Consider the following 16355-nt stretch of genomic DNA (forward strand, 5'->3'; position numbering starts at 1 on the left):
AGGACATGGTGGTTAATACTTTGAAAATCCTACCACCGTCCCTATGAGCACTTTCTTGAGACGTTCAACATTACTGTGTAACTAATGTTGACTTGAAGTTCTTAGATTTGTACACCAAACTTCTACAATAGGATTGTTGGAAACAACATTTTGGTAGTAGTGATCCTTTGTCCTTCTCTAAAAAAAGTATTTTCAACCCAATCCTCTCACAAGGATAGAGGCCCATCTCATTCATCAACTCTATCCTGAGATAGCTCCGAGAAGAACATTCGATGCAACTATTGCCACAAATTTGGTCACGTGCTTCAAGATTGCAGGACTCACATTGCTCTTAATCAGCAGAAGCAGAGTGGATCCCATCCATAGGCCAATATTGTAGAACCTGTAGACTTCTCTGATCAACCCGAGACTACCCTTTATGCTTTTTTAGAACATTCAAATTTCTATTTTTTTAAAGATAGATTGACCATTAAGGGAGGGTATTACAATATTAGATAGTTTCTATTTACTCTCTCTTCCATCTTTTCCTAATGGGCACTCTTTTTGTAATGTTTCCATAAACTCTTGTTCGTTATGGAAACTTTCTCTCTCTCTTCAAAATGTTTCTATTTATCTCTCTTTGTTCGTTATAGAAATATTGTCATGTATATTTGTATATATAGATCATTCATGATCTTTGTTTAATAACACATTCATTATTTTACCATGATAATTCATACATCAAATGGTATTAGAGTCAAATGTTTTGAGTGCTTCGTAGATCATTCAATGTGTGGCAACTTGTGTTAGGACTTGTAGGTGAAGCGTAAGTCACATAAATAGATCACCAGATGTGAGGTAGTTTGCACATGAAGTTAAAAAGAAAGTGTTTATGGCTCAAAAAGATCATTACATGTGTGTGAAGCTCTGATGGGTTGAGATCTTAAAGTTGTAAAGAAGAGAGTGAATATGTGAGAAAGATTGCAATAGATGAGAAGATGAGTCCAAAGAAGAGGAGATGGGTCAAGAGGAGGACCATGTTGATTTCATTTTGAGAGCAACATTGAGAAGAGATATATAGGATGTATAAATTCTTGTTGAAGAATAGTTGCAAGTGGAAGAAGAAGAATGTTAGAGTAGCTCACACACCTAAAGAGAAAAGAGTGGAGAAAAGAAAATGATTTTGGTGGATAGTTAGCTAATAGATGAACAAAAAAAGTGTTACATGGAGGTCAAATAACCTTGTAGGTGGTGGTGGTAGAGGAATATTAAAAGGTAAAGTTTTCCAAAGAGGTTTATAAGGGTATGTCATTTGTTCAATGATTAAAAGATGATGATGCATTTCTCAAAGAGGCGATGATGAAGATTGAAGAGTTGTTCACAATTATTTAAGATGGAGTCAAGCTACCTTAAGGAAGTTCTAGATGTAGCAAAAGGTGTTAAAGAAATCATAGCACTATTAGAGGGTGAAGAGAATGTTGCAATAGAGATGAGGATTGTAATAAGGGGATGAATAGAAGTAAGCTAGTTGTAGATGTACATGAGCATACAAAGAGAGTGCAAGTGGAATTTGCAAATGTTGTAGATTAGCCTTAAAAGGTTGCATGTTTGGGCATGGAAAAAATAAACGATGTTGTGGGTGAGATTTGGTGGAGATGGTAATCCACAATGGATTAAAATTCACAAAGGAGGAAAAGAGTAGAGAGGTTAATTGGTGGAGGATATCAGAGATTAACGAGTCAAATCCCACAAAGGAGAGAAGAGTAAAGTGCCTTTAGCAAGGAGAATGGTCTATGGTGGAAATGAACCCGTAAGAGTGAATGGAAAATTGGTGAACACCAAGTGGTGTAGGATGACAACAATCCCAACTAAGTGTTGAAAGAGGTAAAGGAAGAAAACATGTCATGTATCTGAAGTAGTAGTAGGGGGTCTAGAGTAGTTTGACTGCACTACCAAAAACTATCGGTCCCCAAGAATTTGTCACCTAGCAATAAAGATCTAAAACAGAAGATCAGAAACCAACAAATCAATAAACCAACCCAAAAATTTGGTAGAAGTGCACATTATCCATCAATTTGTGGCCACAAACTACCATAGATAAAGGTAGTCTTCACATAAGCAAGGGATCAAGATTTTGCCAATTGGAGGAAAATTGGTAGTAGATCTAGCAATACAAGCAAAGCTTTGTCCACCAAAAACAAAAGGAGGCTTTAAGAGAGGGGCTTAGGGGCTCTTCATTTAAAACCCTACTAGACATGTCTCTTATAAGATCTCCCAATGAGTTGTACTTTAGCAACAAAAGAAAAACCTCATCACTAGTACTTGAACTTGAGTAAAACCCCCTAAAACAACCCCAAAATGAGGTGGAGCAAAAGGAAGACCCTAGCAAATATGCAAAGGGTTCATTCAAGATTTTTGAGTAACCCAAAGCAAAGGAACATGTAACAATAATAGGGGAACATGGAATAGATGTAGCAACACCTAGCACGCCAACAAACTCTGGAGGCATGTATTATAAATCAGGGGAGGAGAAAACACCAAAGATGAAGCCCGCAATAGCCAAAGCCCTCATTGGCATCACCCAACACCATTGCAAAAATTATACAGTTCAAAATCATTCAAGTGAGAAGACCTATTGGAGCCACCAAAGACATGTTAAAGATCATTTGGTGTTCGTCTTATAACACTTAATTAGTAAATTTTATGTCTTAATAGTTTCATTATAGACTATTATTGTTTGGGTTAAATTGATAATCTTGACAGTTCAATGTATTCATCTTGAATGTACAAGTGAAGTATAATGTTGTTTTTACTGAGGACATTTGGGCAAAAGAATGGTGCAAGAATGTAAGGTTGATGGGAAGGTTGTCCCGTGTCCAAAATGGCATCCTATTTTCAGCCTTACAAAAAGATTTTCTTATCCCTCCAGCTATTGATGAATGGTCTAGAGAACAAGAACTTTTACTACATGGTGGAGGATTGTACAACAATTGTAATAGAAAACACACTATATCCACACAATTTAGAATACAAGATTTACCTTCTAGACATTGCTCTTCAATTTGATGATGAACACATGCACGTGCACGTACATGCACCCACACTTACACCCTCTCTACACACACAAAAATTATCTTATCTTTAAAATATGGTGACCATATGCAACAAGTGGAATGTTCTTCGATTAGTAGTCACTACTTGCTCAAGGAACAAAAACAATCATTTCAGTTAGAGGGAAAAGGAACAAATATTTACTACTATTAAGGAGTTTATTACTGCTATTCAAGAGTCGTAGGAGATAACAAAAGGAAATTTCCTTACTATTTATTGATTCATAGCACTTTCAAAGCTTTCAAGGTAGATGGGGAATCTACTTGTGGTTTTATGATTGTTTCTTGTTACAAGAAAAAAAGGTTAAGGTGATAAGGATCCTTGTATGATAAAGTTAAAAACTTTAGAAAAGAATTTCAAACTGTGTGCCATTAAGTGGTTTATTGTAGGGTTTTGTAATGCCATGTCTTTTGTAGTGTCATCGTTGCTCTTCTTGGTTGTTCTTTTGTACTACATTGGAATTCTTGATTAAGTTTCCTCTTTATACAGAAATAAATCTATGCTTATCTTATCAAAACTATTAAAGCATTTTTCCTACTAAAAAATATATAAAATACATTTCAGAAAAAATTATTAAAAAATTATATTTTAATATCTAAATTGAACTACAAATACATAATCAGATATATAAATTTTCAGCAACAAATTATATATAATCTTAATAAAATTATTTTACATTTTCAATGAATCTCTATTTACAAGAATAAAGATACAACATGATAATAAAAGAGTTTTATACATATAGAACTTCAAAATGTAATATTCAGAATAAGCTACTCCATGTTATCCTTTAGAATTTTAGGGACTTTGATATAAGGTTCCTCTGTTACAGGAACAGCTGCAAGCATGGCCTCCCTGCATTGAAATTGGCAATATAAAGAATTATTAGTCCACCAATTAAATTAAAAAAGAAACCATTTTTTAATTTTATAGTATCATTTTAGAATATTACAATTATTTATTTATTTTAATTAAGTTATAAAAATATATATTTAAATAATCTAAATCTAATTATAGAATATTACGAACTCTTGATTTTAAAAAATTTGATTCATTTTAACAAATAATGCAATCCCACATAAAGCTACTTATGTTACCCACGCATAACAAATTTTACTTTAAAGTCATACAAGGCAAAGATATAATCCTAAAGAAAAACCATCAAGCAACGGTTAAATATAGATATATGTTAGAAAGAATTTAAGATAGCAGCCAAATAAATGGCCATGAGTTCTGGCGTAGGCACATGTATGTAGAATGAATCCCTGCTTCAACAACAGGAAACTTCTAAATATAAATATAAAAACATTGCACGAAGATGAAATCGTCACTAATTGAAAGATAAATCGTTGTACTGAATCTAAAAGACGATTTAGATTTCGTTCGCCGAGTCCATTTTAGCACAAATAACAATGGCCAGTTTCAGCTTTGGAGGATAAGGAAAAAGTAATTCGTGCGCATTCCCCAAAGTGGAATGGCATGTATTTGCAACTGGCATCATAATATGCTGGATCTAAAAGACCTTATTTCAAATTTCACTCAAAACAGTTAATTTATAGCCATAAATAACAATGGTCAGTTTAAAGTCCCAAAAAAACTCGACGTTTATTGATAATATTTACTTGGAGTGAAATTGTTACAATTTGTTAATCATGGTTATATGTGAGAAGGCATATGTAGTTTAAAGATAAGTAAATAAGGAAGCATGAATGTTTAAGATCATGAGCATAAATGTCATGTCATTTCAAGTGCATTGACAATATCCTCATCTTATCCACATCAATCAATTTTATGAAGTCTAAAGAAACAAAATTTAAAAATATAGATATAAAAATTTAATAATCAATCTATAAAATATAAATATATATAAAATAGAAAAAAATCAAATAAATAGATAATAAATTAGAATATAAATAATAATCAATAAAGATATAATATAAATTAATATAATAAATAATAATGAAAAATTATCATTAACAATATTATTATTATATAATCTTTAATGTAGTAATAAATAATATTTTATTATTACATTTGATATACATGGTCTATCTTTCAGCAAGGTAAGAAGATAATTTACAGCAGACTAGACAGATTCTATGTTAACAAAGAAGCCTTTACTTTTAAAAAAGACAGCAATGGGACGTGTGAAAGTTATACCTTGTCTGACCATCCTATTATTGAGAGTACATAACAACTAGACAAACTGACAGTGAGAATAAAAAGAGAGATGGATTTGCTTTCAACATCAGTCTTTTGAAAGCTGAGGATGTTAAAACTGCTGTGAATGTCATTAGATGGTTCAACAGTGGAGTTGTGAAGGCCCTTTTCTAGGTGTTTGCGAAGAAGAAAGCAAAGGACAGTAGAAGATTGGAGGCTGAATTGCATAACCGCCTTTGTGCTGGAGAAATATGTCTCCAAGAGAACCCTACTATTCTTGCAGCTTTGGAATATTTAGCTCATCCAGAGACTCTCTTAGGAAGCTAAGGAATCTCATGATCTAGGGGGTCAAAGCCAGAGCTAGGCTCAACTGGGTTTGCCATGGTGACAAAGGCTCTAGGTATTTTTTTCCAAATCCTTAAACAGAAAGAAGCCAAGGAAAGAATTGAGTATATTTGGGAGGATGGTACAGAGCTTGATTCCCATCACATTTTGAAAGCATTTGCAACCTACTATAGTAAGCTTTTCACGTATGAGGATGTTGGGCATGAGATGAAAAACGCTACAGACAACATCAGTAGCATCATTCCTAAGAAAATATCATTAGAGGATGCAAAATTACTAGACAGGCCTATCTCGGTAGCAGAAATTAAAAATGTTATTTAGAGTATGGACAATGGAAAGGCCCCTGGGCTGAATGGCATACCTGTTGAGTTTTACAAAGATAACTTGGACTGGATTGTGATGAGCTTATAATAAACTATTGTGAGGCATCGCTTGGTGCAGACATTAACTCTGGCCTTATTAAACTCATGCCTAAAGAGGGTGATAGGACATTAATTAAAAATTGGAGGCCTATAACGCTGTTGAATGTGTTATACAAAATCTTGACTAAGATGCTTGGTCTAAGATTGAAAAATCTTGCCTAATTTCTTAGAGAATCTGATTACTTGTTGAAAGCCTACTGGGCTAAGATTCTAATCAGCAAGTCTGCATGATGCTCTTGGACTACGAGAAGGCCTATGATATGATAGAATGGAAGTTTATATATGTGATCATGATACTTAAAACCTTGGATTCCCCAAGTTTTTTTGTCAAATGGTCCAAACTCTGATGCGTGGAGCCTATGCTTTGGTGGAAGTGAATGGAGTGAGATCCTATCCTTTTAAGCTCTCTAGATCCACAAGACAAGGATGGTCTATAATGCCCCTTCTTTGGGGACATTAGAATTATTAAGAAGAAACGAATTTACAATATTAAATTTGACTATGTAAACTAGAGTTTTATTATTAAAGGTCAAATTAACATTCCATGTGGTCACAAGAGGACGAGGAGGAATAGGATGAAGGCCAGAGGGGAGCCGAAAAGTCTCAGGATTGTGTATTAAAGAGGAAAGAAGTTCTTTTTTTGAGGGGGCATGCTTGATTTATTATTCAGATCTCCAGTTCTCCCTTGTGAGAGTTTTCAGAAAGCTTCAGCTTTCAGCCACTGTGAGGACATAGCCCTTCGTGCAGGCAAGGAGTGGACGAAAACCCATTGCCAGCAAAGATATCAATTCAGTGGTCTGTGTTGTGCTTACAGGTTCTTCTCTTAAGTTTTCCAATTTGACTGTAGAACTGTATTTAAGATTGGATTTATAGTTTGTTGGTTATTATATTGCTGTTGTATAATACAATAACATTTTAGGAGTTATCTAGAAGTTGCTGGTTATGGTATTGTTGATATCTAATGCAACAACGTACTTCCGAATTGCAGGAAAGTTACTGGTTTAGTACTTTCTACATTTTCATATGCTTGCACCTTTAATGCCATTTTGAAGAAGACAGAGTGATTGGAGTGAGTTCTGACCTTTATTTGTTGTTCGTGTTTCTTCTTCATGTGTATGTATTTTTGAATATTATATTTTAAGAGTTGCAGAAATATCTTTCCGGGTTATCATCTATTGTTCATCCTTTGTTGGTTATTTGATTAGAGGATTTATATTCCGGGGTTAGCATTAAGGGGGAAAACGAAAAAATTCTGGTTCAAACATTATAGTGATGGTTTGGGTCATTACATGGTCCTTGGCACCTGCATTAACTAATGTCCAGTTTCCTAATGATACAATAATCCTGATTGAACTGCTGGAGGAAAATGTAAGCAACCTCATTAATAAACTTTAATTTATTTTGTGCATCTTTTGGAGCTAAAATTTCTCTCCCCAAAGCTATTATGTTGGACTGGAGTGACCTCCCCCCAAGCTGGTGTAACATGTTCTCTCTTTCCTGCGGTAGCCCCAATCACCAACTTAAATACTTGGGACCCTTCTTTGTCAATTCCAACCTGAAGGAGATTTGGGGATGGATAAAGGATAAGATTGACAGGAAGATAAGTGGAATTCACAATGCCTCTCTCTAGCAGGAAGATTCCAAAACTGCCTTACGGTATTATCCTCTTACACCAATTATTATGCCATTGCTTGGCTATTTAACTAGGCTCAGTTCAGTTATGTACAGAAGAATGTCAGAATTTTTGTGGTCAGATGGGAGAGGGAAGAGAAAGAAGCATGCAGCCAGATGGAAATGTTGTCCACTGAGCAAGGAACTAGGTAGATTAGGACTGAAGAACCTAAAGATTCAAGGAATCACACTGGCAGTTAAGTGGATTGCAAAGGCCACACAAGGTGAGAAGCCTTAGAAGGTGCTCATCAGAGATAATATAGCAAGAGCTGCCCCTACCAAAGCCTCAACCTGGAAGGGGCTTCATATCAATGAATTTGTGACATTAGATTTGAAATAAAAGTCTTAGGCTCTAATGTTTTCAAGGCCATCTGGAAAAGTTGGGAAAGCATTAGACATTTGATCACTAACAATGATATCATTGATCATACTAATATGATCTGCGGTAAACAAACAGTGAGGTGGAACCTTGAGCATGGTGATAAGCCCCTAGCTCTCATCCAAGGATGTCCTGCCCGAATGTAGGAATTCTAAAGTTAATTTCATATAATATTAAATTTGGCTTATGAGAGTTTAAAGCAAATTTATAAAATGGGTCAATTTAATATTATAACGAGGGGGGTTATAAGGTGACAAAAGAAGAAGAGGACGAAAAGACAGAGAAGTGGAAACTGAAGAGTCACAGCTTGATGCTTAAAAGAAGGGAGACTCCTTTTTGGGGATATGCTTGGTTTATGATTCAGATTTCAATTTCTCTCTTGAGATAGTTATTTGGAAAGTTTCAGCTTTCATCCAATTTGAGGACATGCTGGTAGACAATGGACGCAAACCCATTGTCCATGGAGACATCACATCAAGTGTCTCACATGTGCTTACAGGTTCTTTTCTTAGTATTCCAATTTGACTATAAAATTGTGTTTAAGATTGGAGTTTTCTAATGCTAGTTATTGTATTGCTGATGTATAATGCAATAACATATTCTAAGGTATTTTATGAGAATCTATCGATTTATATTGTTGGTTTATAATGCATCTTCATATGTTTATGTTCTAAAAATTATTTTGAGATAAAATCAAGCCAATATCCATTTAGGATACTACAGTGGTATCAAAGCATCAATCTTGCCATCCTGTGGAATTTGTGCAAAAATAAATATTAAGGCAGAGTTACAATATTGTGTTGTATGATTCTGTTCACTTCACAATAAGGACTACAGTCTTGGAGTAAATTATTTAAATGCAAACCGAATTATTTAGACTGCGAGAGAGTATTATCCATCTATAGCTTAGTTTGACAATGTTAATTTATTCACAAATATTATATTTTTCAAGGTAGTAGGACCTTGGCGTATGAATTATTATTTTCACTGGATAGTAGTTTCAAGGAGAAAAAGAAACGACATAGTTTTGACCCGCAGGTGTTCTGAAGAAGATGTTTTATTGTTTCTCCAAAGTAAAATTTACACTAATATATGGTGCGAAAGGTGGTTTATAGCATTTATGAAAGAAAAAATAATAATAATAATTAGACTAGTCTGAACGAATGATATTGGTGAATGCCATAATTGTAAAATAGCAAGTTTTGCATACATATATATTCTACTTGTTGGGGGTTTAAAACCATTCACATTTGTGAGCCAGTCCATGCAGAACTTGGAGTTGAATTGAAATATGAGTCTTCTGAAGAGTATTGATCAATTTTGTGAATCATTAAAGCATTTTCTATTTGTTGCAAACATTGACATGCATATTGTGTGTCGGGTATTCAAATGGAGAGCCTTTGAGATAAATGGTTGACGAGTGTTGCGAGCTTCACATTGATTAAAATTTTATTTCTGCAACATGGATAAGTATTGAATGCTGCAAGTGAGCTCCAAAGACGGTGATGAACTATCAAATCTTGTAGAAGATAACGGTTTATGGGCGAATAAGTTGTGTTATCGTGAGTAGTTTCCTGTGATACTTGGGAGTTGGTGTTGATTATAGAGGTAGAGTTTCTTAGCGGAGGAAAGGAGTCAGTGGGAATGAATAGTATTTTGAATGCTATAGAGATCAAATACCATCATCGAGTGAGTGCCTAAACTATTCTAGTAAATACAGGGTGACAGTGATGTTCCTTGCTCTGTAGCAAAGATCTCCATCCACCGAGAATACAGACTGTGTTTGAGTTGATAGCGAAAAGACATTTTTTGGTGGCTGCCTATTTCCAAGAATATAATCAAAATCACATGGGATGCCATCACAAAGAGGAAAAATGTTGGATGTGAAGTGTAGAAGGGAATAAGCAACGTTGGGTAAATGTGTGAGAACCAGTTATTTTTCTAGGCGTCTCTATAGGAGGCACACAACACCAAAATACTGATCTTCGTGAGGCACAAGAATTTGTTGGATGCTCTAAAGAACTTGTGAAAATCAAATCACAGAGAGTTGGCCGCAGGAGTAATGAGAATGGGAGTTCATTTGCAGTGAATGATTGCAGCCGTTACAAGTATTTGTTTTAATATTTGCAGACGTGTCATTAGAGTAGAAACTCCTTGAGAGTTACATCAGCCACCTGGAACTACCGTCACCAGTTTCGCCTACATGTTACAGGCAAATATTTGTGGTTATTGGTATATTTGGCAAAGGTTCAAGGTCCTCATCCTTTAATCAACATCCTAATTGGTCAGTTCCCTGCATCAGTAACTCTCTTTAGCTGAAGACGAGTTTGGGATAAAATTTTCAAGGAATTTGGAGGAGAATAATAATCTGGCACCGTTTGGTAATTATGGCTTTTTGAAAAGACTGCGGAGAGTTTGAACAATGAGCATTGGTCTATTGGAGAGACTTTATCGTGTCTTATTAGTTCTCCCTAATTCTGGACTAATATTTGTCATGAGTACCAACTATTGCAAGAATCTTCAAGAGACCTGTCATGGAATTTAACTGTTAATATTATATTGGCATACACAAGACACAGGTTATGGGTGTGTGGAATTTGAGAACTCTAACAAGTTATCGATTCAAAGACAATGGAGGTTTGTGTGAGAACTTGGATGAATCCTTCAAATTGAAGGAGCGTATGTGAATGAAGGCATGAAGAGTGGTGTATATTGGAATTGTCATTATTACCAAGTTCGGGTGTTTTGGCAAAACATGTTTTTCTCAGGAATGGTAGTAGACTTCACTATTAAACCAATGCTAGCGGTCTAATATGGATAGGAGAGTTTGAAATCATCGTCGCTGAGCTAATAGAGATATTACAGAATTGACAAAGCATATCTTGTGCAACTATTTGGAGTTCCCTTGCAGTGACAGCTTTGAAGAAGGGTGTCTGGGTTGCCTAGCACATTTGAACGTCATCATCAAACCAGTAAGAGTTTCCTTGTTGGAGCATCTCTAAAGCATTGTGCGTAGTGTACCACATCAGATTTAGCAAGATATTGTAACATGGAAACAATTGAAGAGGTGCACTCAAAGTGTGAGCTATTGCTTGAAACTGTGGTTATGATCGGAAATGTTAGAGTATTGTATTGGGCACAACAAAGCAATTGTTGCTTAATAGTTGGTTGTGCAACAGGTCAGGTATCAGATTTTATTTCATCACAGTCTGATGTTTTCAGGTTTCAGATTGAATTTTGCAGCCAAAAAGGTCAAATTGAGAAGCTTGTTTTTACAATATCATTTGTCTTGCTTAGAAAATATTGTGCAATTGTGTAGTATATTGCAATTCAATTAAAGGCAGAGGATAGATATTTTGAGTTTTGAGACCCAATTGCTTCTAGGCAAAGAGTCGAAGCCTACAAGCTAGCAGGAATAAATCTGAAAACCACAATTACCCCTTCATAACAAAGTGTTTGACAAAATGCATCAAAGGGGAAAAACGGTAAAAAGTCTAGTCAGCCTTGAGCAGCGTTGTTAAAGGTCTCTGCACATCAGCTTTCTACATTTTGAAAGAGCATTTATCTTGATAATTTGGTGGGAAGACTAGGGGTACCTAGCTATGGGAATATTACATGGTCTGCAAGATATTAGGAAAAATCTTATTAAGTTACAGCAGCAGTTAGTGCAGAATTTCCCCCCTGATGCAAGAATTGAAGTACTCAGCATGTATGATGAGTACAATAAACTTCCTCCACATGCTCAAAAAGAATTACCCTTCATTGATTACATGGATTTCCATCCAAATCTTCAAACCAATACTGATATGGCAAAAAAAAAGTCTTTGAATTGGCCCTTGATCTCCCTGCAAAATATAGGTGCAAAAATTTGTATGAAGAGTTTTCAGCAGACCAAAATCAGCTTATAGGTGATTTTGAAAAATAAGGGCAGTCAACTACCATTAATTCACAACTTTCTCATGATCATGTAGACGATGTTAAACATGGTACAGATTTATTGATTGATACTATGGATGTAGAGGTCTCTTGTGGGGCTGCCGACACTAGTAATCTTGATGGGCATGTTGATAACACTTTGAAAAAGATTGTCCAATCAGCCAATGATAAGGACTTAACACTTTTGTGACCATTGATGCTGATTTTGATTTAGATCTACGGGTCTCTACATATGATATGGATATGTATGATTAAACACTTTCTCCCACCTCATATGCATTTGACTTATCTCATACACCTACAAGTTCACCTCATTCGAAGAGTCAAATGAAAGTAACTGAACATAATATTATTGCAGCTTTATCACACTTTGATGACATTTATGGGATGTTTGAAAAACACCTTTGGAAGGAACAAATGGAGGGGAAACAAAGGGAGTTAAAGAGGAATTTCTACAACTATTAATAATAAAGGAAGGGTTGAAAACTATGAAATCAGACTACCTACACTTTCTTTCAGAACGTGATCACCTCTTTCACTTTGCATAGATTTATTTAGAAGTGTTGAGGAAGAAGGAAGCAGAAGTTGATGTATGTACATATGAGCTCATGAATGCCAAGGACACCCTTGAGGCTATTTTAGTGGCATTTCATGAAGCAGAAAATCAGAAATTAGATTTGGCATGCTCTAATTCAACCCAACATTCAGATATGACTGTTGAGGAGGTTTTCAGTGATGATGTCATGAGGATTGATCAGGTTGAGCAGAATTCATGCACTTCCAGTGGGAAGATTGTACTATATGATGAGTCAGTGATGGAAGTTGAGGTTATGCAATCTGACTATACTGTGGGGAGTGCTTGTCACTTTTCATTTGATCCACATGGAGAGGATTTGATGAGACATAGGTGTGGGTTGACTCAAAGATTGTATAATCCATTCTGGGATGAAGGTTTGCCATCTTTGAAAGATGGTATTAGAGGATGCAAGTATTTGAATCAAGTGGTGATAGGAGATTACTTACATAGGCCCCAGTCAGTTTTTCACTATAGTGATACTTATCAATGGGTCGCTTACTTCTATCTCACAGGATTGTCATGCAGATATAGGTTTATAGGGTGATTATGATGTTGGTTGCCACCAACTAGATTACTTGCAAAGACAGTGCATCCATAGGGGTCTCACAGAGGTCATCTATAGTTATGAAGTTACAGATACCTTCCTTGGTTTGTATCTCCTTATGGACAATGAATGTGAGAGTTGTTTCTTTCAAACCCAAGTATTAACAAAGTTAGCAATATAGCTTGGTTGGGCTTCACTGATGAGCTTCACCAATCCTAGCATGGCGAAGATGAAGTCAGAGTTGTGCAACAGAAGTCTAATGATCTTCTAGGATATGTTTTGATTTTGATGGATTCCTCTTGTGTGCATAATTTGGATAGTTGGTGTGATGTATGTCCTTACACAACTGAGGGAGGCGAGACAGGATGGTTTTCTGAGTCGCTCTCTTTTTAGATGTTTACTCTTGCGACACCTACAATTGGATCACTCCACAATTTCCAACAGGGTGTAATGGTTTATGAGGTAATTTGGCAAATATTAACCTCTTCAGGGGTATAGGGATTACCGGAGTTTGCAGGTGATATCAAGGACATCACGCAGGTGTTTTGGGATCCAAGGAGCACATTGGTAGACTGGTTGCATCATTATCGTTGGTTCCGCAATTTGGCATATCTTGATTATATAGTTGCTAGTATGAGCTATGGAGCGCCTTGTAGATGGATATGGGACCTCGAGGAGGGAGTAATATCCCCTTTAGGGACATTAGGAATTCTAAAGTTAATCTCATATAATATTAAATTTGGCCTATGAGAGTTTAAAGAAAATTTATAAAATGAGTCAATTTAATATTATAAATTGGTGGGGGTGGGGGTGACAACAAAAGAAGAGGACGACAAGACAAAGAAGAGGAAACTGAAGAGTCACAGCTTGATGGTTAAAAGAAAGGAGACTCAATTTTAAGGATATGCTTGGTTTATGATTCAGATTTCAGTTTCTCTCTTAAGAGAGTTATTTGGAAAGCTTCATCTTTTACCCAACTTGAGGATGTAAACCCTCTTGCTAGTAGGTAATGGACACAATCCCATTGTCCGTGGAGACGTCATACCAGGTGTCTCACATGTGCTTACAGGTTCTTTTCTTAGTATTCCAATCTGACTGTAAAATTGCGTTTAAGATTGGATTTTTTGAATGCTAGTTATTGTATTGCTGATGTATAATGCAATAACATATTCTAAGGTATTTTACGAGAATCTACTGGTTTATATTGTTGGTTTATAATGCATCTTCATATGTTTATGTTCTGTAAATTATTTCAAGATAAAATTGGGCCAATATCCATTTGGGATATTACACCGAAGTTGGGTTAACAAGGGAATAAGATATTTTGCAAGATTTATTCAAGATGGGAAGCCAATCAGTTGGTGAGAATTAAGGCAGAAGTTTTGACATTCCTAACTCTCAATGGAGAACATACTCCATGCTCAGAGATGCTTGCAGCAAGTTGAACCTTCCTAGACAGCATGAGATAAAAGCTGATAGTATCTCTCTCCTGAAGTGGCATGATGATACTTTGCTTCCTTACTCCAAAGCCAAACTCGTATACATATTCTCCGTTGATTGCCATGAAATTCTTCATCACCTTAACTCCTGTTGACACCTCAATCTGGAACTCTCTACCTGGAACAAATATTTGATGGGACTGTGGCATAGACCAATTGAACCTTAAAAAGCTTGTTTCTTGCGGTATCCTTTCCTTGATAGGTTACCCGTAAGAAATCCTATTAAAAAATTTTACATGTGTCCTTCCTGTAGATCGTTTGAATTCATTCATCATATACTTTTGGTTGTTGCTTTACTAAGGATGTTTGGCGACTATTTGGTCTACACTTGAATGATAACTTCAGTTTGATCCATGATCCATGTTTTATCTGGGAACTTCTTGAGCCTAAAAAAAGAAGTAGTCTTTTTTGGTCTATATTTATTATTATCTGCTAATATAATATGGTCTATTTGGAAATTGAGAAATGAAGATATCTTTCATGGCAAACCAATGCACCTTACTGAGTCTCTCCAGAGACTCATATTTCACAGTGTTGCAATGCCTACAGTAGTATTGAAGATTGAGGAGAAAAAAATTTAGATCTGCTCAATGATGGTGCAGAAGAGATGCCTAAAAACAAAATAGAATATAGCTACACTTCTACCTGGTTGCAGACAGAAAAGATGCCATTTAAGCAAGCATTGAACGAATTCTCTAAAGAGCTGAGCGAGAACAAAGAAAAAGAAAGACGAGAAAATGAAGAACCAGTACAGGCTATGCCGATTGCAACCATTCCCGCCAGCAGCTGCTCCACAAACCAAGAGAAGCAGACCTTGTGCCATCCATACAACATTTTTCTACAAAATGACAAGATCCTGAAATTGATGGAAGGTCCCAATGGTTGGACCTCGGAGGTAGATAGGGGAGGAAATGAGTGATGATTATAGTTACTGATCTTTTATGGTTACTTTGTTATAATCGTATCAGTATGGTGTTTTTTGTATAATCTCTATATCATACTCTCCCGTTGGCTCCTCCCCAGTTCAGGAGACCACTTATTTTGTTTGGTTGTAATTCTGTAAACTGGTACTGATATACTCCTTGATGTTGCATAAAGTAGAATCAATAGAAAGATAAATAATATATTAATAAATATAGTATATTTTATTAATAAAATGATATAATAGATCATCAGGGATTAAGCAGAAACAAGTACTCAATTCACTACCTAAAATCAACAGGAATTGAAATTATCATGGTGGGTTCAACTATAATTTGCAGATGTTAGAAAATATTGTAGTCAGGAGAAGCTGTTCATAGAAGAAGACAGTTTAGTCGGAATGGCATCCTTAATAAATTAGTCTCCCCCATCGGGTTATAAAATTGTACTGAATGAAACCACCAACCCAATATTCTGCTTGTCTCAATACTTTGGCTGATATAATTCAGGTGCACCAATAGTTTTACTTTGTGATTATAAACATGTCTATTCCTATTGTTTAGAGATCAACGATGTGATTACAATGTACAGAATTCATAAACATTTGAAACCAATATCTTGCAAGATATCTAGGTAAACAAACAACAGTTAGATTTTGCCGAACTGTACAGAAAATGAAACGGTTTAAAAAGGTGCAATTGTGTTATTAAAGAACAGTCACAACCCTTCAAAGAGACAACTGTTTCTAAAGTACATAGAGATATAAAATGAAGACTATAAACAGTATCAGAGGGGGAATATATAGGATCAG

General features: G+C 35.6%; 1 protein-coding gene across 1 annotated transcript in view; it reads right to left on the reverse strand.

The window, feature by feature from the left end:
* Positions 1-3714: 3714 nt before the first annotated feature.
* The window catches only part of LOC149540534 (glutamyl-tRNA(Gln) amidotransferase subunit C), a 62313-nt gene continuing 49672 nt past the window's right edge, over positions 3715-16355 (reverse strand). Inside the window, exon 5 of the mRNA XM_089801612.1 lies at positions 3715-3945. Within this exon, the coding sequence (XP_089657738.1) occupies positions 3864-3945 (82 nt within the window). The 3' untranslated portion in view covers positions 3715-3863. The remainder of the gene's footprint in view (positions 3946-16355) is intronic.

Source organism: Cupressus sempervirens, chromosome 9 (genome assembly GCF_028749045.1).
Source record: "Cupressus sempervirens isolate cs-2001-9-10 chromosome 9, ASM2874904v1, whole genome shotgun sequence".
Taxonomy (NCBI): Eukaryota; Viridiplantae; Streptophyta; class Pinopsida; order Cupressales; family Cupressaceae; genus Cupressus; species Cupressus sempervirens.